The following is a 24,724-nucleotide window of genomic DNA, read 5'->3' as shown; positions in this document are numbered from 1 at the left end:
GTGAGGTGCAAACCTCACCTTACAAGCCGATTTTATAGGATTGAGTTAGGCTTAAAGTCCACTTCTTAATATGGTATAAGAGCCATGGTTAGAGCCTATCCTAGCGAGTTCTATGTGGGCTTTTCTATTTCCACCCGTTGTTGGGCCGATATTGGACCACCCAATTTCTACTGTCATGCTCGAGATGTCTATACCTCGGCGTGAATGGGGTGTGTTGGAAGTCGCACATCGACTAGAGATAAGGCTAAATTATAATATATAAGTGGGGTACAAACCTCACCATACAAGCTGGTTTGTGGAATTGAGTTAGACTTAAAAACCTACTTTCTAATAACTTTTCCCAACAAGTATATATTCTTTTTGAGCGACTACCAAGTCAATAACTCTTTGACTTTGACTTTGACTTTGTCCATGGTGTATATTCTCGCTCAACAATGACAAAGTCAATAATTCTCTAATTTTGGCTTCACTCAACAAGTATATTCTCGTCCCACAAGTTTACATAATTTTGCAGAACATAATTATGTACATTTATGCCATTGCAATCCTATCAAACAGTTCAACAACTAATCCAGATGCAAAAGCATACCAATTTTAAATTACTTTTTTAAATACACTGTCAATTCTAGGTTCTTACATATTTATATTATTTTTAATTTTTAAAAATATAATTACTAAGATTTGCATATAAGTCATACGTTTAATAGAAATAAGAAAATTAAATTGAAAACAATGTTAATTTTTATGAGTTATAATTATAGCTGTCAAATCGGATAATCCGGCCCAACCCAACCCACCACGAGTGAACCAACCCAATCCGACTCATTTATTAGCGAGCCGAAAAAATTTGAACCCGACCCGACCCACCACGGGTTGGTGGGTTAAACGGGTTGGCTCATTGACTCACTTAACTTTTTTTCACGCTCTTCTTCTGAGATTCTTATAACATATTACTTTGATCGATCAAATTGAAACAATAATAATTGGACTAATTGGTATAAAAGAAAATGAAACAAAATAACTCTATTGTTATATATTCTAAACTCTTAAGCATAAAATTTTGTCAATTTAGTTTAATGAGACATACACAACTGTTTGACCAAGAAACTACATATAGCTGTTAACAAAAATATATAGCAGAGGGGAACTTTTGGATAGGCACCGCAACACGAAAAGCTCTATTGCGAAGTAAAGGTTGTGCTTTTTGAATAATTAATTTAATTAATTTGATTTCAATAAAAAAAAAGGTGGGTTGGTGAGTCAACCCGACTCATCTCGGGTTCAACCCGGGTGAGTCGGGTTCTTAGCGAGCCGAGTCAAAATTGGCTCACATAAAAATTTTCATATTTTTTTCCAACTCAACCCGACTCAAACCTGTGGTGAGCCTGATTAGCTCACCGATTTCAACTCCTTTTTGACAACACTAATTATAATGTTTCATTTTTATTATATATTCTAAATAAACCCTTCGATAGGGAAATTAACAATTAATAATTACATCAATAATTATTTAAGTTTATGTCAAAATATAAATAATTTTTTAATTAAAAAGTATTATGTTTAAAAATTAGAAAGATTTTAAAATAAAATATAATTGAGATTTTGAGTGTGACATACCTATATTTAAGAAAAGATATAATGTTAAGTTTTTTTAAAATAAAAACTTAATTGACTAAACAATAAATATAAAAACTATGATTAATCAAATAACTAATGACCAAATTACTCGTTAAATATTTATTTTAGACAACAAAGGTAGGATAAATAAATGAAATTGATTGGACAGAAAGAACTGTATTTCTGTTTCAAGCATGTGTATGTAAGTTAGTACGATGTCGACCATGATTCAGATCTGGTTGTATTCAAACATCAATTAGTACTATGAATTGAACAATAAAATAAGTATTGCACCCATAATCATGAAACGTGTTTCTTGAACAAATTCTCCACAAACACGTAAGTTATGGTGATGGCTTGTAACAGATATAAATACCTGAATCCGCATTGATAATTAAGCATCAAACTAAACAAAATGTCGACCTCTATGCATGAAAACTCTTCACACTGGTTGTTCCTCCTATTGGCTACCTTCATTATCCTCTTTGTTTTACGTACTGTTCTAAATTTTTTATGCAAATGGAATAACAATTCCATCACTACAATCGCCAGAAAAACCTCACCACCATCTCCTCAAAAGCTTCCAATAATAGGAAATCTCCACCAACTTGGCATTCTCACTCACCGCACTCTCCATTCCTTTGCTCAAACCTATGGCCCTTTAATGTTACTTCACTTTGGAAAGCTGCCAGTTCTTGTGGTCTCAACGGCGGAGGCAGCTCGTGAGGTTATGAAAACCCATGACCTTATTTTCTCCAACAGACCACATCGTAAGATGTTTGATATCTTCTTTTACGATTCCAAAGATGTGTCATCTGCTCCATATGGCAACTACTGGAGGCAGATAAGGAGTATTTGTGTCTTGCATCTTCTCAGTGCAAAAAAGGTTCAATCCTTTGGTGCAGTGAGAGAAGAGGAAATCTCCACAACGATGGATAAGATTAAACAGTGTTGCTGTTCTGTGACGCCTGTGAATTTAACTGATTTATTTTCAACAGTCACAAATGACATAGTGAGCAGAGCTGCTCTCGGAAGGAGATACAGTGGAGGAGAAGGGAGTAAGTTTTGGGAGCCAATGAATGAGATGATGAAGATGTTGGGTGATCTAGTTATAGGGGACTGCATACCTTGGCTTGATTGGGTGGGAAGAGTTAATGGAATGTATGGTAGGGCAAAGAGAGTGGCTAAACAGCTTGATGAATTTTTTGATGAAGTTGTTGATGAACATGTAAGCAGAAGAGGGCATGATGTGCATGATGATGATGATGAACATAATGATTTGGTGGACATTTTGCTGAGGATCCAAAAGACAAACGCCTTGGGGTTCCAGATTGATAAAACAACCATTAAGGCTATAATCCTGGTACGTAAGATTAATACAATGTGGTATCTATCTGTATAAGTTCTTAATATACAACCACTCTAACTTCATAAAATCTTTACTTTTCTTAAACATCATTTAGTTCAATCCTTAATATCAAAGAAGATGTGAGAAAAGTCTTAAGATAAGCTGTCGGAAGTTTACAAATCTTAAACATCAATCCAGAGGTTTATTCATTAATTTTGTATTTCCAACATTCATAAAATATTAGAAATAACCTCTTTATACTGGTAGTTCATTTTGTTGAATATGTCCTTCATGGAGTTTGAAGGTAGACAGTGAAATTGACAGTTGATGGGTATTGTTTCAGGATATGTTTGTGGCAGGTACTGATACCAGCTCCTCAATCCTGGGATGGATAATGACAGAACTCTTGAGGCACCCAAGTGTGATGCAGAAGCTTAAAGATGAGATAAGGAATGTGGTTAGTGATAGAACTCGCATAACTGAGGAAGATTTAAGCAGCATGCCTTATTTGAAAGCAGTGATTAAAGAAAGTTTTCGATTACATCCCACAGTTCCCTTGTTGATGCCAAGGGAATCCATGGAAGATGCCAAAGTGATGGAGTATGACATTGCAGCAGGGACACAAGTAATAGTGAATGCATGGGCAATAGCAAGAGATCCTTGTTACTGGGAAAATCCTGAAGAGTTTGAAGCAGAAAGATTCTTAAAGAGTTCAATAGATGTGAAAGGACATGATTTTGAAGTGATACCATTTGGAGCAGGAAGAAGGGGTTGTCCAGGAATAATGTTTGCCATGAATGTGATTGAGTTGGTCATAGCAAACCTTGTTCATCAGTTTAATTGGGAAGTGCCAAGTGGAGTAGTGGGGGATCAGACACTCGACATGAGTGAATCTGCAGGGTTGACCAGTCATAGAAAATTTCCTCTCATAGCATTTGCCTCCTACCATGCATAAGTTGATGTCAAAGATAAACATAGTAACTGGAAAGAAAAATAAGGGACTATATTCTCAAAATTTATAATTTGTTGTCTTCAATTCGTACGTGTAAATCATATGTACGTTGATATGTACTCAGGATTTATTAGAGAAGTTGAAGACAGATTCTTGGATGTTTTTATTAAGAAATTAAACAGTACTATTCTACCAGTATATATGGTAAGAACAGGAACGATTGTGTACAATTTTTCCGGTCATTCAAGAGGATCTGCTTGTCGTAATTTTTCCTTTACATAATACTCAAAACTGCCTACATAAATCCCATCCCGGACTATATATATAATAGTGTGTTACACCACCCAACTGCATAAGGTTATAACACTGTAGTAAAAACGGGTTTAACCGATGAATTATTATCAGCAAATTTAAAGTCGTCGGTAAATGAGCATTATCGATAAAATTATTGATAAATTGTACTATTTTATTTACGGACGACAGATTGTCCATCAAAATGTGAGAATTTTTTACCCCAATTTCACTTTCGCTGAACCTTAAAAAATTAACCTGGGTTGTATGTTTGGGTTGCATGGGGCTTGTATTGCTGATAATTTTTGGCTTGATTGTGAATCTCATGATGTAATTTCTGAAAAGGACAAAACGTGAGTATTTTCGTGTTATGTTTTTATGAGGTTAGAAATTGATTTTGGTGTTATACTTTTGTGCCTTTTTTTCCTCTCCGAACCAAGATAGTACTGTCTAAGTCGTTAGTATCAGAAGTTAGAACCTAGAAACAATTTGTTTTTGTTTTTTCCTTCTCATGAATTCTAAGTTTCTGACAATAGAAAACTTAATTTATACCGTGATTGTTGAAGGTGAAATATAAGTGAAACAAGTAGTTGCATCTTCCCTTTTTAGTAACTTAGTTTGTGCATTGATGCCATATATGATTTCAACATTTGGTTAATTTACCATGGAGTGCCAGTGTTATGTTTTCATCCCAGAGAAGTGGGTGACAATGATTAAACATGGAGTAACAAGGACTACTACATTGATCCACGCTTACTCCTTCTTTTGTCATGAACAACAAAATGGACAATGTCCCATTCACGAGAATGATCATTTCCAACTCTCCTTGTTTTCTTCCCACCCTTTCCATCTCCTTGTTTTCTTTCTCTCTTGAAATGTGTGTTTGATTCCTTTCATTTTTAATACCAACTTTCTCAAATTCCATTGCGTTTTCATGACCTTTCTATGTTATGCCATAGTTATCACAGATCAAACAAATGAACTTCTTTACGGTACAAAGGTTTGATTCAAAAGCAAGCAAAGTTAACTGGATTAAAAAATTAAGGAAAATATGAAGAGAATATATCCTTTTAGTGACCCGTCTACAATTGCTGCAATTAGACACCAACAAGCACGGTCTCGCGGTTAATTGGAAAATTTTCTCACCACCCATTAGTGAAAAGTTTCAAGAAAACTAGTCATTTTAATGGATTTATTCTTTTTATGTAAAATTTTCAAGCCCCGCCACAAATATTATACTTTCATATATCCACATGTGTTTTAATCTAATAACTCATCAAGTATGGTAATAAATTAAAACAGACACCTTCAAGATGATTTCGTTTTCATCCATAAAAGGTGTTTCGGTAGGGATTTGTGAGACCGAGACACTAACCTTCGACTGGTGCGCTCCGCTTGTCTGCTTCTCGTTTGTACCGATCGGTCACCTTCAATGTTGGCCGCTCGGTCACCCTCTTTGTAAAAGAGGGGAGGTACCTGCAAAAGGCACTCCGACGCTCAAGTTAGGTGCGGTTTTATGAACTGTTCGTGACAATTAAATATTGAAGTAAATAGAGCGTATTGTAGTCTGAGTTGAATCCGTCCTTACCTCCCTCCTAAACCCTTATTTATAGAGTTTAAAGGAATCTGACACATTAATTTACCTCTTAATGGTCATTAATGCAAACCTTAATTACTTAACGACAGTCGTTACAACATTCATTGTGCGTTACACCTGCTTAATTGTTGTCGAGACCGAACGACTGAGAAACTGGTCGAGACCGAACGGAAAGCTTGTCTAGACCGAACGACTGAGAAAGCTAGTCGAGACCGAACGGAAAGCTTGTCGAGACCGAACGGCTGAGAAACTGGTCGAGACCGAACGGAAAGCTTGCCTAAACCGAACGGTTGAGAAACTGGTCGAGACCGAACGAAAAGCTTGCCTAAACCGAACGGCTGAGAAACTGGTCGAGACCGAACGGTAGAGACCGAACGACTGATAAACTAGGCGAGACCGAACGGTAGAGACCGAACGGTAGCCTGCGAGCCTATAGTAACATAAGCCCCCCAAGTCTGAGTTAATCGTTCGGCTTTAGCCGAACGGTTAACTATAGGACTTATGAGTTTAAGGGAGGTTGTTCTCGTTGTACTAAGGAGTTTGCTCTTTGTGCTTCAAGTTGTTATATCCTGTTCGCGTCGAACAGTTTCATGGATTGAATTCGACCGCACGCTCGACAGTCCTTGTTACCAGAACTTCCTGATTGATGAGAGTGAAAACCGTTCGGTGTAGAGGGATTTACCGCTCGATCTGTGCTCGACTTTGAAGAGCGGAATTTACCGCTCGATCTTTGTGCCCGACTTTGACGAGCGGGATTTACCTCTCGGTTGTGATTTGCAGTATCCTGTTACCTCTTCACCGAGCGGGATTAACCGCCCGGTCTTCAAATCGTTATAGGGGATTTTACCTCCTGGCCGAGCGGTATTTACCGTTCGGTCTTCAAATCTTTATAGAGGAATTTACCTCTTCGCCGAGCGGAATTTATCGTTCAGTCTTCAAATCTTTATAGAGGAATTTACCTCTTCGCCGAGCGGGATTTACCGTTCGGTCTTCAAATCTTTATAGAGGAATTTACCTCTTCGCCGAGCGGGATTTACCGTTCGGTCTTCAAATCTTTATAGAGGAATTTACCTCTTCGCCGATCGGGATTTACCGTTCGGTCTTCAAATCTTTATAGAGGAATTTACCTCTTCGCCGAGCGGGATTTACCGTTCGGTCTTCAAATCTTTATAGAGGAATTTACCTCTTCGCCGATCGGGATTTACCGTTCGGTCTTCAAATCTTTATAGAGGAATTTACCTCTTCGCCGAGCGGGATTTACCGTTCGGTCTTCATCTTCTAGCTCTGAGAGACTTTCATTGAATATGATTTTTTTAGCCACTTTAGGAGCGATTGACCGGCCTAAATTGGACTTTATTTATTCAATAATAAGAGCGTAAGTTAATAACAAAAGCATGAATCAAATGAAACCGGATTTAAACATGATAGTAGTAGAATTGTGGATGCTTCTCTTCAGTTGATAACTCCACGAAGCGAACGTTCCCGATGACGACTGGGACTGTGACTATAGCCCCGCCCTCGCTCGTCTTTCCTACTCGCCCGCTCGGGGCTTCTTCTCGAATATCCTTCCTTAGGGAGGCCGTATCTTGCTTCCTTTATAAACCTTCGTAGATGTCCCGCCCGGATAAGATTTTCTATTTCATTCTTTAACGTGATGCAGTCTTCTCTAGTATGTCCATGGTTTTGATGGTACCGGCAACTTTTCCTTTCGTCTGCATTTCTTGGAGACGGTTTCCTCAGGGGTGTGATAAGTTCCGCGCTAAGGGCTTCTTCGAGAACTTTTGCCCTAGGTGCATTGAGGGTTGTATAATGGTGAAACTTGAATGGCCTGGGAAACTCTCTATTCTTATCGTTATTGCCGAACGGTCGTTTGCCGTCCTTTCCACTTCCGCCCGCATCACCCTATTGCTGTCGTTTCCTTTGCGACAAACGCATTTCCTCCATACGGATGAACTCAGCTGCTCGCTCTTGGAGCTCCTCCATCGTTTTTGGCGGTCGTGCATACAATTTTTCTGCAAAATATCCTGGTCTCATACACGAAGGCAAATTATTGATAATAAAAGATTGATCTATCTCTCTAACTCGTCGTGCGATTTCAGTATATCTCTTCATAAAAGCCTTCAAAGTTTCTCCTTTCTCCTGCTTAGTGTTTATTAAATCCACCAGTGTTACCTCCTGTTTTCGATTGGATGCGTATTGTCTCCTAAAGAGGTTTTCCACAGTAGCGAAGCAATCCACTGTGTTGGGAGGAAGAGTGTTATACCATTCCAATGCCTCTTCCTTAAGTGACAACGAGAAGGCTCTACACATGATAGGGTCGTTGTCCGTATAGAATGCCATTGCATTACCGAACGTCCTTAAGTGATTATCCGGATCAGCCGAACCATCATACTTATCCAATACGGGGGGAGTCTTTTCTGGCATTGGCGTTTGCATGATGGTTGCCGTGAAGGGCAATAAACTGGTTGGCCGAGCGGTCTGCAGGGGCGTTGGTTCCCTTCTAGCCCGACCGTTCGGGTTGATGTGATTGTGGCTCGCCTCATTAGCGTTTTCTCGATTCGAGGCGGACCGCTCGGGAGGTTCCCTTTCGGCCCTTAGCGCCCTCATCTCCTCCTCATGCCTTCGCCGCATCTCTTGCTGAGCGTGCGCCTGCGCTTGTATAGTCTGCGCCTGTGCCTCAATCTGGGCCTGCAACTCTCTTATTAAATCTCTGGTGCTCTGCTCCCCCATATTTCTTGTGGTTACCATTGGGTGTCTTCAGCTTGCTCTCGGCCCCACGGTGGGTGCCAAAATGTTTCGCTCCGCTTGTCTGCTTCTCGTTTGTACCGATCGGTCACCTTCAATGTTGGCCGCTCGGTCATCCTCTTTGTAAAAGAGGGGAGGTACCTGCAAAAGGCACTCCGACGCTCAAGTTAGGAGCGGTTTTATGAACTGTTCGTGACAATTAAATATTGAAGTAAATAGAGCGTATTGTAGTCTGAGTTGAATCCGTCCTTACCTCCCACCTAAACCCTTATTTATAGAGTTTAAAGGAATCTGACACATTAATTTACCTCTTAATGGTTATTAATGCAAACCTTAATTACTTAACGACAGTCGTTACAACATTCATTGTGAGTTACACCTGCTTAATTGTTGTCGAGACCGAACGGCTGAGAAACTGGTCGAGACCGAACGAAAAGCTTGTCTAGATCGAACGGTTGAGAAAGCTAGTCGAGACCGAACGGAAAGCTTGTCGAGACCGAACGACTGAGAAACTGGTCGAGACCGAACAGAAAGCTTGCCTAAACCGAACGACTGAGAAACTGGTCGAGACCGAACGGAAAGCTTGCCTAAACCGAACGGCTGAGAAACTGGTCGAGACCGAACGGTAGAGACCGAACGACTGATAAACTAGGCGAGACCGAACGCTAGAGATCGAACGGTAGCCTGCGAGCCCATAGTAACAAAAGGGAAAACTACATTGCAATCTAAAACTCTCTGTCTCTCTTTCTCTCACTTTCTCATCCTCTCTTTATTGCTGAATCAATTGCAATGTTGTTGCTCCAACCAAGGCCGAAGACTAGATTGATCATCAATGCCACAAAACATGTTGCTTAAGCTATCTTCTTTGATCTTTTGATCAATCTTTTGGCACTGAAGTGCAGGCCTTGAAGAGGTTTGGAAAAGCTGAGCAACTCTTGTTGGTCTAGTAGATGATGGAAAGAGGTTTCTGTCGTTCTACTAAGTGGATAAAGGACTGCCAATAGTTGGGGTTTATATTTGAAGACTTTTGTTTATCTGTTATAAATTTTAGTTTTATTATGGTTAAACCACTTTCCTAGTCCCTATATTTCGGTTGGATTTTTTCAAATAGGTCCCTTTCTTATTTTGTTTCTCCAATTGGATTTCTAGAAGTGAAAAATTGAAACAATTGATTCCCTACCATTAAATTGGGTTAACGGAGTTAAAGTTGTCAGTTTGACATGGAATATTTTAAATGCGTGGCCATTATGTTAGATTATGTGGCATATGCGCGTGAAATATATAATTAAAAAACAAGTAGAAAAAGTTTCTGAGAATTGAAACCCAAATTAGGGTTCATCATATTTAATATGCCGAACATTTGAGAATTGAGACGAACATCACAAGAAGATGGGGAAATTCAGTACACAATATGCCGAATCCAGTATACTCAGAAATATCTCAGTTGTAGAGTAACTCAAAACACATCAAAATTACGACTCAAAGGTGATCATTGATTAAAATCACAAATTCTGCATTGGATAAAGAACCCACCAGAGAAAAGTGAAGGAAAGGGGACATGGAAAGTCATCCAGTTCCAAAAATTAGTGGGGATGAAGAATTGAAGTACCCATAACTCCAAGGAGAAACTTTATTTAATGGGGGTTCAATCATATGTATCGCGGTGAGGGAAAAAGAGACATCAGATCTTCCTAGATTTATTATTGTTGCAGAATTTAGGATGAAGAAGAATGAAACGATGGACAAAACTCGCAACCTCCGACGAACCCTCACTATGTTTTCATTTTCTTCTTCTTGTTGTTGTGGCAAAGGTGGTCGTCCTTGGCATCGGTGGTGAGGACGAGGAAGAGGACGACTCTGAGGGCAATGACAACGCCGTCGAGGGATCCATAAGAGCCAGTTATCAGGCCAGGTGCCTCCAGCTTTTTGGGCCCTTACTAGGTTTCAGTTTCTTGAAATGTCCAACAACAGGTTGAAGGTTTTGTCTTTGCTTCCATCTTTGCGACATTCACCAAACTCATTTTATTTGCTAAGGAATTTTCTGGCAAATTCCCAACACAAATATGCAAACTCACTCACCTTCTAGAGATTGATGTCAGCAAGAACCGCTTCACCAGTGAAGTTCCCACGTGCATAACTGGGTTGAAGAAGTTACAGAAACTTTAGATGCAAGAGAACATGTTCACCGGCGAAATACCCAATAACCTGGCCCTCTGGAACGACATGACATAGTTGAACCTGTCATTTAACCGATTTTCGGTTCAATCCCACGAGAACTTGGGAGTTTACACGATTTGACAAACCTTGTTGCGTCTTTAATCCTGAACCCAATTTGATTTTGATAAACCCTAATTTGGGGGTGCATAATTTCATATTTCAAAAACCTTTTGGGTTTCATGAACCCTAATTTCGTGATGAACCCTGAGCATCAATCGCTAGGGTTGAAGATGATGAAAGGTAAGGTTGAAGATGATGAACCCTAATTTGGGTTTCAATTCTCAGATTTTTTTTTTATTTTTTAATTATATATTTCATGTAATCTGTTCTAAATGTGCCACGTCCTTTAATAATTTCACCTCACATTCACACATCACCTGAAAGTTAACTATGTTAACCCAATTTAACGACAAAGAGTCAATTGCTTCAATTTTTTACTTTTAGAGATGTAATTGGAGAAAAAAAATAAAAAAAAGACCTATTTGAGAAAAACCAACAGAAATAGAAATTACAGAAGTGATTTAACCTTTTATTATAGAGAATAAGACTCACTTTTTCATATTTCCTCTCTCAGTTAATTTTTTATATATTTTCTCATTAGAAGGATATTTAATTATAACTAAAGAGAGTGATTTTTTTTTCTTTCTAGTAAAGAGGAAATATTGGATATTATTTCATATCAAACCCTATAAGACTACATGAAGGTATTCCGTTGTCCACATATAGATATATATTTGTTTAGTGAGAATTCAGATTTCTTTTGCTTGATTTGGTGCACTGTTTCGGCCTGGTGAGGGTCCAATTTCATATAAATAACTTGGGACAGGAGCTCGTACCAAAATAGGCAGTAATGGAGTTGAATTTCTTTGCTGGAATTAAGTTTAACATTGGGAGAATTCCTTGGCTAGATATAACTATTTCAAACCTATAGCTAATGTAAGAGATGCGTATGTTTTCTTTTCTTGGATGCCTTGAGAATTTACTGGTTTGTTGGCTAAACCAATAAAGTTTGCTACATCATTTTTCTCTTGGATGAAGCTTGAAAGATGATGGATCTTAGATGTGAGAAAACTGAAGTTTGGAGAAGGTTTTGATTGCCATCAAGTAGTGGAATTGTTGGACGACACTTATTGTGAAAAGGTGGCTCTTCTTGGAAGTTTTAGTGCAGCCAATTATTGCAACCAGAATTGGAAAGTTAAAAGCAGTTTTATATGGACTTGTTATGGTATATGTTGACCAACATAAGTGTCCAAATTTACCTTAGAAATGCCAAAATCTGATTGCATTTTTGTTGAACGAAGTAGGACCAGATTTTATAAGTTTATGATTATAGTTTCATGTTGTAAAGACCCATGAGAAGGGGTTGTACTTGAATTAGTGAACTTCCATGATATGGTTCACATGAATTATGTATGATTAAGCTGAATGGAGTTGCTTTTGTTGACTTATAGTGTGTCTCAATGAGGGTAGGAAGTAGGAAACATAAAATATGTTTTGGTTGCGGCAAGAGGAGATTTTTTAAAAGGTTTTCTTATAACAAAAACTGTTAGGCAGCATGAGGTGATTCTTTTAATTTTTATGGCTAGTCATAATTGGTTAAGAGTTTCTCATTTGGAGGAAAACTAGATTGTCCCTTACGTGAGAGTGTATGTACCATGCCTTTTTAGAGAATTAAGTAGTTGCTGGAATACTAAAGATAAGGTGGTGCAGTGCCAAGTTGTTTCTCTGTTCTGAAAAGGCTTTTTAGTTGTTTCTTTGTTTCTCAGTTTTACTAGTGTTTGTTTTGGCGAGAAGTTTAGGCTTGGTGAGGACAATAATAGTAAATTGTAATAATAACATCTCTCCAACCAAGTACACCTGAAAAGTATCAAGTTCTTTAATTTGTAAATTGTAATAATAACATATATAATTTTGTTTCTTTGGTTCTTGATGCATATTTGACCGTGACTAGAAAAAGATTGAAGCATTTATTGGATAAAATATAGTTATCAAGGTAATTTGAAATGCAACCTTTGTTGCAAATTTGCACTAGCTGTTTGGTTTAGCCATAAATGTCCAGGATTGAGAAAAGTGCGGTGATGATGCTAGATGACATCGATGGGAGTAGAAAGAGGCCAAGAACAAGAGTTGGAAGGATAGTGATGAAGTCCATTCCTTTCTCTTTCTCAAATTTCTATCTTTCTTGCTCTACCACAGTTTTAGAAACGAAATACATCTAATTGCATTGAAGACATTAATGGTTTAATTATATTTTATTTATATATTGATTTGTATATTTGTTCATATGATGTATTAAGTAAACCTTTAAAATTAAGGTGGTTTTCAAAAAACCGCCGGTAATACATATTTAGGGAAAAAAAAACCCTGATAAAATTAGATATTTTTGTAGTGATACTCCTCACCCACCTATGTTCACTACAATCACATTAGTTGAACCTTGTCCATGCTCTGAAAGTGGATTATCTTCATCATTAGGCTTGTCCTCCTTAAATACCTATCATCTGGAGTCAATTAAAGATAATACCTTGTGCTTAAAAGGTAGACGACACCTCTTTGCCTGGTCACTGTACTGTGACTTTTCTTCCTTTGGAAAGCAAAACTTTGCTTATCACTTGTTTTTCGTTGCTAATGCAGGTTTTTCGTTACTACATGTCAGTGGTTTTTCTTCATTTAGATTTTCATGGATGGACGGTATATTATGTTCTTTTGGTGGTTTGAAACTGAAAAATGGTGAATGAGACTGAGATTTGAAGGTTTTTAAAAATCATCAAGCATTCAGCGAATTTTAAAATCTATCAAGGTTTTAACGAATTTTGAAATTTATCAATACCTTCAACCGGTTTCGAAATTCATCGACATGATGTTTTTCATTTTGTTAGGTTCTTTTGATCCTATCTATTAAACCAGTATATTAAAAATGGGGTCGGAATAAATTGATTTGCTAACCAGTTTAAATTAAAAATTTAATTTTTTTATATCATACTATTTAAATAAAAACTTAAATCATTATCATTTATAAATTAAATTTTAATTTTTAATTATATTAAAATAATTTAACTACTAAATATATTTCTAATTTTAATTTATTTAATCAAATACATTAATTCATCAGTGAAAATTTTTAAAAATATTCCTATAATTATATAATTTTAAAAATAGATACAAACAAAAAATTTAAAAGATAAAAAAAAATTCAATTTATTTTATTTTTAACCGAGCAGCAGTGGGCCGTACCAACAGGGTTGGTGTAGACAAAATAAAATTTGTGCGAATTTTCTGCTATCAGACATTTGCATGTGTGTTTCATGATCATTTGTACACCATGTGTGCCACACATCTACATCTACATGTGTTACACAACTGATTTTATTCTTGACTTTTAACGTAAACTCAAAATAAATTGATTAATTGAGAAAAAAAAAACAGATTCACAAAATATATAATATAATCAATTTCAATTGGTTTTTTAATTTATTATTATTTTTAATTTTGAATTACACTAGTTTTATAGTAAGAAAAAGTGGCTTGAAAATCACGCATATCAAATATGGCTTGAAAATCACGCATATCAAATATGGCTTGAAAATTATACAAAATTTCCTATACTCGTATGCGACTCCAAAAGAAATAAGCAAAGCGTAAAACCTAATGGAAGTTAATCAAATGATTATTTAAAGGAGTGTGGATGAAACAATTAAAGTCCTTTGTGATTAATATATAACACATGTAATGACTAATAATTTTTTATACTATTAATAATATAATTATTTATTAATACTGATTTATATTATGTAGATTTAAACGCTCGTTATGTTCACTTTTTTATAACAAAAAATAATAAAACTATTATTATTATAATTATAAAAATTATACAATTTTATTGTATGTAATTTTTAGTTTTCTCTAAAGAAAATTTTGATTATAAATAGTTATATTAATTTAAAAGAATAGTTAAATTCTAGAAAAAAAATAATTAAATTGACATAAAATGATTAGATTAAAAAAATTACTTATGGAATAATATTGATAAAATAATTATTTTGATTTTAAAAAGATAAAATTGAAAATAAAAAGTATACACCCGAAGAGAAAATTAATAGTATAAATAAATAAATAAATATTCCTGTTTGGTATCATACACAAATACTATTAAAATCTAATTACTCTGCTTTAAGAGAAAATGATTGGTGAGTTATGTATGCGTTGTTTAAATCACATACTTTAAATTCAGAAAATTGGAGTAGAAGAAAATCAATCAATGTTCCTATTTAAATCAACTTGATGTTTTCTTAACGAAACTCGTGTTATGCTTCTATATGTTTATAATTTTGTTTGGGCTAAATATGTTTTTCGTCCCTTAAGTATCACACGATTTTAAGTTTAGTCCATATTCGAAACTTTTATTTCTTTTAGTCCTCTTAGTTTTGAAACTATTACAATTAGTCCTTAAAATTGAACGGTGTTAACTTTTTTTGATGTGGCAAACGGCGAGTCCACGTGTGAGGTCAGCAATGTCAGCTTCTATGTTAGGTGTCTGCCACGTGTCTTTTCTTCTCTAAATCAGATTAGGGTTCTTTTATTCTTATTCATAATTTCATCGGAGCCGATGGATTCATCGACAAATCCAAAGCAAGACCCAAAATCACAAGCCCAAAAAAACCCACGAAGGCCAAGCCTGATTCTGGTTCCTCTCCTTGAAAGCAGTCTCCCCCTTCGACTGCTCCGCCTCTCCTTAGGCTCATCCCGTCTTCGCCAACACCGTCGAGGGCTTGCGCTACCCCTTCCTCTTCCCTCTCTCCGATTTTGGAACCCTCCCCGACAAGCCTCACAAGAACATCGTAAGGATGCTCAAAGGAAAGCCCTTTCGCAAGCCCGACATCTCTATCACCATTCAGGACCTGCTCGATAAGGCCAAGAGCAAGGACAAGGATGGGTTGGTCGTCGACGTTGATGCCAACGTGGGTATGACCACCTTCGCTGCCTCTGCCATGGGGTTTCAGGTTTTGGCATTTGAGCCCGTGTTATAGAATTTGCAAAATATTTGTGAAGGGATTTACTTCAACTGAGTTGCATATTTGGTCACTGTGTTTGAGGTCGCTACGTTGGATCGCGTTGGTAACATTACCGTTTACAAACGTTATATTTCTTACTTTATTTATTTTTTTAATTTAATTTTTATATGCTATTTTTCGAGCTTGAATTGAATTGATTAGTAGAAGCAGGCTTGTTTTAGTTGGATACCAGTTTAGTTAGCTGGAAAAGAATCATTTGAAGTGCTTAGAGAGAAGAAACGTAGAGAAAATTGTTGTTGATGGAAATAGATAAATTAATAAAGAACTATTTCTATTAGTGAGAAGCAACACACCAAGTGAAGTATTGGTAAACATCCCCAAAAATTATGGAAACTTTAGAAGGGAAAAGCGCAGTAAGCATGTTTGAGGAAAAGAACAAGATGGAATCCCGATCATCTATAGAATCCGATGGAAGCACAGAAGTTGGAACATGGAAAGATGAATCTAATTTTTTTGAACTGGCGGGAATGGAAGAATTTGGTGCAAGGTACTGGAGCTCAAAAACATGGTCAGAAGGAAAGAGAGACATCTAATGTGCAAGAAAAGCGTAAACAAGTAAAAGCAACCGAAGGAAACTATCAGGTGGAGGAGTATGAGAAAAAATATAAAGCAACAAAAGAGGCTCGTGAACATGATGAAAAACAACGTGTTGTCTGAAACTTATCAGAAAAAGAAAAGCAATGTAGCACAGTAACGAGAAAGATGACATTACATGTGGACTCGCCGTTTGCGAGATCAAACAAAAGTTAACGCCGTTCAATTTTAAGAACTATTTGTAATAGTTTCAAAACTAAGAGGACTAAAAGGAACAAAAATTTCAAATAGGAACTAAAACCAAAATCGTGTGATACTTAAAAGACGAAAAACATATTTAACCCATTTTGTTTTCTTCAATAGAGGCTTAAGTAGAATATTGTCATTAGTCATTAATATTTTTATGGGCTTAAATATTTTGACTACACTTTTCAAATTAGCTATGTATTAACTTAAAAAAAAACTAAATTAAAAATATATGATATCATCTTTCTTAATTTTAGTACTCATATTTGTTAAAATAAAACACTTTCCCACAATCTAAAATATTAAAAAAAAATGCATTTACTTATATCTCCATTATAAAGTAAATATTTTTATCAAAAACTAGTGGTTGGTATAGAAAGTCATCAATCATGGAAATTTATTAAAAAAAACAATAAAATAAAGGAATACAAAATACAATGTAATTCTTAAACTATGATTTAGACTTCACGAAAAATAGAAAAATTATATTTATTATGAAAAAATATAAATAGTTACATAGAGATAAAATATTAAATTACATATCAATTTCTTATGAATAAAAACTAAATTACTTAATTTATCAGCATGATTTTGTTCATTAAAAACATGAAAAACTCATGTTTACAAATATGCAATAACTAATGTCATATTTCTCTAAGACTCTAAGGAATCACTTATCCAACTAGAGTTTCTGAAAGTCCTTCCTTCAAATAAACAACTGCATAACAGCTAGAGCTTATATAAAAAATGTAACACCTCGAATAATATATAAACTTATATGCTCTTTATTACAAAATTGTTATCTCTTTTAATTTTATAACATTTTTTTATTAAATTGATGTAATATATAGTTGTATAAAGGTAATTCTGGAATAGTGTCTGTAAAACATTAAAGAAAATACATATGTGATCTCTAACTACTTGTACTTGAATCATTTCACTGTTGCGAACTCCACATACACTGTTATGTTGTCACGTATAATATACAATCAATTCTTAAGGCAAGAAAAATTACGAAAAAAAAAATTCTATCGAGTCTTCTGTGAATATGATGTATACCTCTCTGAAAGTTCTATCAAGTAGAAGCTAGAGGATGGAACCAAAACAAGCTCATAAATACATTTAAATGTGGACTAAAGGCAACACCACTGTTCACATCTTCAATACAAAGAACAACATTAAAATCAATAAAATATACCAAGAATAATGAATATCATCAATAAGTGTAAACCATAAAGACAAACAGTATAAGTAGTTACGCCATAACCTCCAACAACCTATAATTTAACACCATTAACCATGAAAGCAAATTAAATAAATTGATTATTAATATCAATAATATCATATGTGAAGTGAATTCTATCAAACAACCACAATCTAGTATCCTCTAGAGGCAACCAATATCACCTTCAACTACCAATATTTATATTTTATTGTGAGACTCTGATTCAATAATTGAACAATCCGTCATTAATATGCTTTCACATTGTATTTATAAAATTACATTGTTTAGTAATATTTTTACTGATTTAATGTATTACATTGTGGAAATATTTTCTTTTCTCATAATTATTATGGTCCAGATTCTTTGTTCAACACTTCTGGTCCCATCATCTGTCTTGTGTAAATCAATCATCCACATACCATAAATAAACCAACACATAATTGCGAAATCCACGAGTGATCATTTGAAGCAGAAGCCAATGACGACTTTTCTGAATGGAATCATTTCCTTATGGTTCTTCATTCCCATGCTAGCATGCTTCATCTCACTAGCCTTTCACACCATATTCAATCTTCTACCCAAACTCAACTCCAAATCAGGAAAAAACTTACCACCATCTCCTCCAAAGCTTCCAATAATAGGAAACCTACACCAACTTGGCAACCACATTCACCACACTCTCCAATCCTTTGCTCAAACCTATGGCCCTTTGATGTTGCTTCACTTTGGGAAGGTGCCAGTTCTTGTGGTCTCAAATAATGAAGCAGCACGTGAGATTCTGAAAAACCAAGACCACGTTTTCTGTAACAGACCACATCGTAAGATGTCTGATATCATCATATATGATTCCAAAGATGTGGCATCCGCTCCCTACGGAAAATACTGGAGGCAGATAAGGAGTATTTGTGTCTTGCATATTCTCAGTGCAAAAAAGGTTCAATCCTTTGGTGTAGTCAGAGAGGAGGAAATCACCATAATGATGAAAGAGATTAAACAGTGTTGTTCTTCTTTGATTCCTGTGAATTTAACTGAATTATTTTCTACAGTCACGAATGACATAGTGTGTAGAGCTGCTCTCGGAAGGAGATACAGTGGAGAAGGACGGAGACAGCTTTGGGAGTCACTGAATGAAATGATGGAGCTGTTCGGTGCTCCAGTTATAGGGGACTACATACCTTGGCTTGATTGGGTGGGAAGAGTTAATGGAATGTATGATAGGGCAAAGAGAGTGGCTAAAGAGCTTGATGAATTTTTTGATGAAGTTGTTGATGAGCATGTAAGTAGAAGAGGGCATGATGTGCATGGTGATGATGATGATGATGAATGGTGATGATGATGATGATGAAGAAGAAGAAGAGGAGAATGATCTGGTGGACATTTTGTTGAGGCTCCAAAAGAAAAATAGAATGGGGTTTCAGATTGATAGAACAACCATAAAGGCTTTGATCTTGGTAAGTAAGATTAGTATAACGTGTTATCCCCATTATTAATTGTTCCTAATATTCTCTAACAGACAACTACTCACTCTCTTAACTTACGAAAATCTTTACTTTTCTGAAGCATCATTTTCAATACCTAAAGTCAAAGATGGTGAGAACGGTTTAAGATAAGGTGACTGACTTTACAAATCTTAGAAGTCAAAAGTGGTTTACTCTTTAATTTTGTATCCCCAACATTCATACAATATTAGAAAATATATCTCTTTAACTGGCATACTAATTGGTGAATTCATTTGGGTTTTGTTTGTTAATGTCCTTTTCGTTAGGTTTTACTTCTTGTTTAGGAAATTTTACTTGAATTTCACTTCATGGTACAGTCTATAGCAGAGTCAAAAACCAAGTCTTCGAATATCTCTCTGATAAAAGCTATATAACAACATCTTTAATTGATATACTGGTGAATCCATTTTGTTGAATATGTCCTTCATGGAATTTGAAGCTAGACAATGAAATTGACAGTTGATGGGTATTTGTTTCAGGATATGTTTGTGGCAGGTACTGATACCAGCTCCTCAATCCTGGGATGGATAATGACAGAACTCTTGAGGCACTCAAATGTGATGCAGAAGCTAAAAGATGAGATAAGGAATGTGGTTAGTGGTAGAACTCGCATAACTGAGGAAGATTTAAGCAGCATGCCTTATTTGAAAGCAGTGATTAAAGAAAGTTTTCGATTGCATCCCCCAGGTCCGTTGTTGGTTCCAAGGGAAGCCATGGAAGATACCAAAGTGATGGAGTATGACATTGCAGCAGGCACACAAGTAATAGTGAATGCATGGGCAATAGCAAGAGATCCTTTTTACTGGGAAAATCCTGAAGAGTTTGAAGCAGAAAGATTCTTAAAGAGTTCAATAGATGTTACCATTTGGAGCAGGAAGAAGGGGTTGTCCAGGAATAATGTTTGCCATGAATGTGATTGAGTTGGTCATAGCAAACCTTGTTCATCAGTTTAATTGGGAAGTGCCAAGTGGAGTAGTGGGAGATCAGACACTCGACGTGACTGAATCTGTAGGGTTGACCAGTCATAGAAAATTTCCTCTCATAGCATTTGCCTCCCATGAATAATAAGAAGTCAACGTTAAAGTTGGTAACTTAATAAGAGAATATATTCTCATTGTTGTGATTAATTAATAACCTTCCTTTGTCTCTTTTTGCAGATTGTGTCTTTGTTCTATCTAATCTTAATACAGAGTTATCTTTTTTATTTTTAAATTACACTGTGAAATTAAATTTTGATAGTGAATTAAATTTTAATAGTAGTTTATGTTTTTAAACTTTACAAATTTATAAATATAGTTTTTGTCTTTAAATAACTTATTAAAAGATTTGCTGACGTTACATCAAATGACATTATCTATAGACATACATGTAATATTGTTTGTCACATTAATAATTTTTTTAATTAAGAAAATACATCCATTTATTAATAAAATTTGGAAATAAAAATGTATTAAAGTTAAAAGTAAAATTAAAATCCAAATTGATATGAAGAAGTAAAAATATATTTAAAATATCAAAATTTTATATTTTGATTGGTGATAAATATTTTAAAATAAATTCAATGCTTTTTTAAGGAAAAATTCACTGCAAAAATGTCTAATTTTACCAAGGGTTTTTTTTATGTTACCGGGGTTTTAACCCACCTTAAATACGTTTCTCGCGGTTATAAAAATCACTAGGAAAACCAACGTCACTAATAATTACCGGCGGTTTTTTGAAAAACCGCCGGTAATAGCTGGGGTTTTCACAAAAACTGCCGATAATTACTGGGGTTTTCAAAACCGCCGGTATTTGCAGGAGTTTCTACGAAACCGCCGGTAATTATTAGGGGTTTTTCAAAATCGCCGAAAAATCATTTTTAAAAAAAAATAAAATTATATATTTACATTTAACATTCAATCAATTTACAATTAATTTTCATGTATTATGATCTCATCCAATCAATATATTGAGTTAATGAAGAGATTAAATTGAACAAACAAAATCAAATTCATTTCATACATTTGTGTAATAATATTTAATACATTATTTGTACATAAAACTATATATTCAATCCAAATATTACATTATCCTACATATACTACTAAATTGAAGTCAAGTTTCTACAATTTACTAACACTTAAAAAATAAAAGAAACCTATTTAGTTCTAATGTCTTCCATGTCTGAACCTTCCATTCGGGATAAATCATTAAAAACCTACAAATAAAATAATAAGTTAAAACAATATTGTAATGAACAATTAAATAAGTATTTAATAATTTTTTAATTCCCATTATAAAAGATATAATGCTTAACTTTTGGTTGAACTTTTAATTCAGCTTTACAAACTTGTTAAATTCACTAACTAATAAAGTGATTATGGTTATATTATGAAAGAACAATAGCACAACTAAATTAATTAAATTGAATGTTTTGGTTATAGTATAAAATTAATAATTGTATCTTTGTTATAATAATATTATAACAGGAAGAATTCAGGGTTTCGGAAACTTGATATAATATTATTATCATTTACACTGCAGATGGATGACTAGAATATGGAGAATAGCATCTAATTTCTTATCTAGAAGTAACTTGATAAAATATCAGGAAAAAAATAACTCTAAATAAACCAAATTCCAGGGCCATATCAATTTAAGTAGATTTTATCTTCATGTATACTGAATATCACTACGCCAGAAGGAAAATAGAGTAAGACAAGATCACATACCGAATCTTTTGAGGTTTGAATGGCATTCAGCAAGTGGAGAGCTTCAAATTTCAAGGAATTGTGCAAGACAGCAAATTGCCTTGCTATTGCTGCCACCTGTAGAGGAACGTGTGAAAAATATTGTTTCACCAAAGACATTATATATGTTTATTTACCATGATGCAAGATTAGTTAATAAAAATGAAAACAAATTAAGTACCAAATAGAAATATTATAGAAGCACACTTACAATAACTGAAATGTCAAATAAGTCATTATTTTGGAATATTTCAAAGGACATCCTACCGAGAATCAATTGCAGAAGTTTGAAAGATAATTCCATCAAATGTGAACCTGCAAATTAGGAGCATATGTTTATAATTCCCATGTTAGTAGATGTGTTATATACACACTAAAAATGTGGTTTTTTTCAAATAAGAACTAGTTTTAAACTCGTGCCTAATTATTCTGGACCAATATCATGTTGATATCAGTTACAGAGCTCAAACACAGATACATGAATAGTACAGCCTTGTTTACCAATACATTCCATCCTAACTCTTGTACATACTGTTTTAGTGTATTAACCTAATACACAAAATTAAAATGCACTAACCGCCAATGGTTTCACTCAGTCCCTTACTTTCGAGTACGATGAAATCAAGCATTAACAGCAGACAATAAAATCTTACCGTCTTTCAAAGCACTCATTTGAGAAGCTAATATCTTGATGCCTTCAGATTCACAAAATCTCGTGATTCCATTTCCAGAAGCAGGTGAAACCAAGTACAAAAACTCATAGCTATCTTCCTTTAACAGTAAATTTACATCAAATCATTAAAATCCTAACTTGAGGGGTGTTTTATCACTAACAAACACAATCACCAAAATGTAGAAAATTAATGACAATGACAAAAAAAGTAAAGAAATACATTTGGCGTTTGCAAGGTAAGTCACTTAGCCTAGTAATTTTATATACTTGATTGGATGTATTTGTTTTAATTCTCAAGTCTTCCAGGACATCAAACCTTTTAACAACATGATCCCTCCATAGTGGCTGAAAAAAAATGTCTCCTTACAAAGGGGAAGAGAGGTCTGAAAAGCTTTTGCTGCCAAGCTGCGAGTTAGCAGTCAGGTGGTGTATGTATATCAGAAGACAAACATGGGAAAAGTCACATTCTTCAGATGATTAAGTTCAAATACCTTGAAGGCATATCAACCAGTGCAGTCACAATTAAAAGGTTCATCTTTCTCTCTTAAAGAATAGCAATAACATAATTGAGAGTTTAGTTACCTATTACCAGAAGGAGGTACATAGCAAACAAGGCCAGCTCCTTTAAGCTTTGGGAATAAATCTTCTGTTTACAGGATCAAGCTCAAATGAAGCCAAAAATGAAAAATTGGTAAGGACAATGCACCAATGCCTGAAGTTATCACCCAACTCATCTCTTCAATATTGATCTCTTCAAAGACTACGGAAACAGAAGCAAATAAGTCAAGAAAATATCACTATGAACTAAAAAGTACATAAATATAAAATGAAGCTAGCAAGTTGCAATCTCATCATGTTAAGAATGACAGCTAACTGAGCAATGTCATTAGTTATAATTGTAGTCCATATATAAGAATAATTTTCAACAAAACTCAAACCAATTAGGCATCCTATATTTTATGAGTAATTTCCATATATAATACAATTTTACTTTGAAATTAATTAGAACATACTATTTGATCATTTTTAATGGTTTAAAATGTACCATATTAATTTCTAAGGTTGGGCATTTAAACCACTCACGGTACACACTCTTCATACACGCCCTAATCGAATTACAATTTAATGTATTTACATTCTCCTAACAGTGTTTTAAAACACCATAACATAATCAAGTTAAAAATAGCTGAATTACCAAAACTTTTAATTTCGATAAGAATTCCAAGTGATCTGAAATTCAATTTAATTGAATTTTTCTTAATCCAAGTGAAATTAGCAATTACATATATAATTCATAAGCATTTATGCCATGAGTGTCAATGGATACATTTTTCAAATTAAAAGCATTCGGTACGCTGAAAACTTTAATTCACATTTGCATTTCAATCACCGAACATAACTTTCAATTCACGGCACAACAGAAATTCATGAATCCTTATATGCTATGCAGATTACAATCCACATGGTGCAGCGAAAACCAATTAACTTCCAGAAACAAAAAAAATCCTAAATTTCATAATTTTAAATTAAAGTTTCTATAATTTAGAAAAAAATAACTTTTGGAGAGAATCATAAATTCCTGACATTTATCTGATACCAATGTAAACTATTATACAGTTTTAATTTTCTAATCAAGAAACTACTCTTTTACAGATAAACATTTAGGATTTATAATTTTCACAACTATATTATTAAAAAGGATTAAGAATTTACTTGGATTTATTACAAAGTTTTTTATCAAATTTTTCTTTCTCTTCCTTTTCTTTAATGGTTTAATGAAAAGATTTCTTCATTCAAAATCATTTTCTTTTTTGTTTTTTTAAGAATGTAATTAGAAATTTTTTTTAAATTACTGACGGATTTTGAATTCTTTTACCGATGGAATCATTATGACAAAAATCATCGGTCAATTCATCAGTAATGTATATTTCATTTATTCACGAAAAATCCGTTGATAAATCTGCTGATAAAACAAGTGA

At 34.6% G+C, this 24,724-nt stretch overlaps 2 protein-coding genes and 1 pseudogene across 2 annotated transcripts; 2 read left to right on the top strand and 1 right to left on the bottom strand.

The window, feature by feature from the left end:
- Nucleotides 1-2,257: 2,257 nt before the first annotated feature.
- Nucleotides 2,258-3,920, top strand: LOC108344141 (cytochrome P450 736A117). Its single transcript, XM_052867907.1, has 2 exons — nt 2,258-2,980; nt 3,309-3,920. The coding sequence occupies exons 1-2, from the start codon at nt 2,282-2,284 to the stop codon at nt 3,918-3,920; spliced, it is 1,311 nt and encodes a 436-aa protein (XP_052723867.1). The 5' UTR covers nt 2,258-2,281.
- A 3,787-nt stretch (nt 3,921-7,707) lies between these two features.
- Nucleotides 7,708-8,535, bottom strand: LOC108344142 (uncharacterized). Its single transcript, XM_017582609.1, has one exon. The coding sequence runs from the start codon at nt 8,533-8,535 to the stop codon at nt 7,708-7,710; it is 828 nt and encodes a 275-aa protein (XP_017438098.1).
- Nucleotides 8,536-18,465: 9,930 nt separating this feature from the next.
- LOC108344143 (cytochrome P450 736A117-like) lies at nt 18,466-20,463 on the top strand (annotated as a pseudogene).
- Nucleotides 20,464-24,724: the final 4,261 nt, after the last annotated feature.

Source organism: Vigna angularis, chromosome 8 (genome assembly GCF_016808095.1).
Source record: "Vigna angularis cultivar LongXiaoDou No.4 chromosome 8, ASM1680809v1, whole genome shotgun sequence".
Taxonomy (NCBI): domain Eukaryota; kingdom Viridiplantae; phylum Streptophyta; class Magnoliopsida; order Fabales; family Fabaceae; genus Vigna; species Vigna angularis.
This window is presented reverse-complemented; position numbering and strand designations above follow the sequence as displayed.

Coding starts and splice junctions, on each gene's coding strand:
- LOC108344141 (XM_052867907.1), top strand. CDS start 2,282: ATGTTACTTCACTTTGGAAAGCTGCCAGTTCTTGTGGTCTCAACGGCG. Junction 2,981..3,308: donor CCATTAAGGCTATAATCCTG/GTACGTAAGATT, acceptor GTATTGTTTCAG/GATATGTTTGTGGCAGGTAC.
- LOC108344142 (XM_017582609.1), bottom strand. CDS start 8,535: ATGGGGGAGCAGAGCACCAGAGATTTAATAAGAGAGTTGCAGGCCCAG.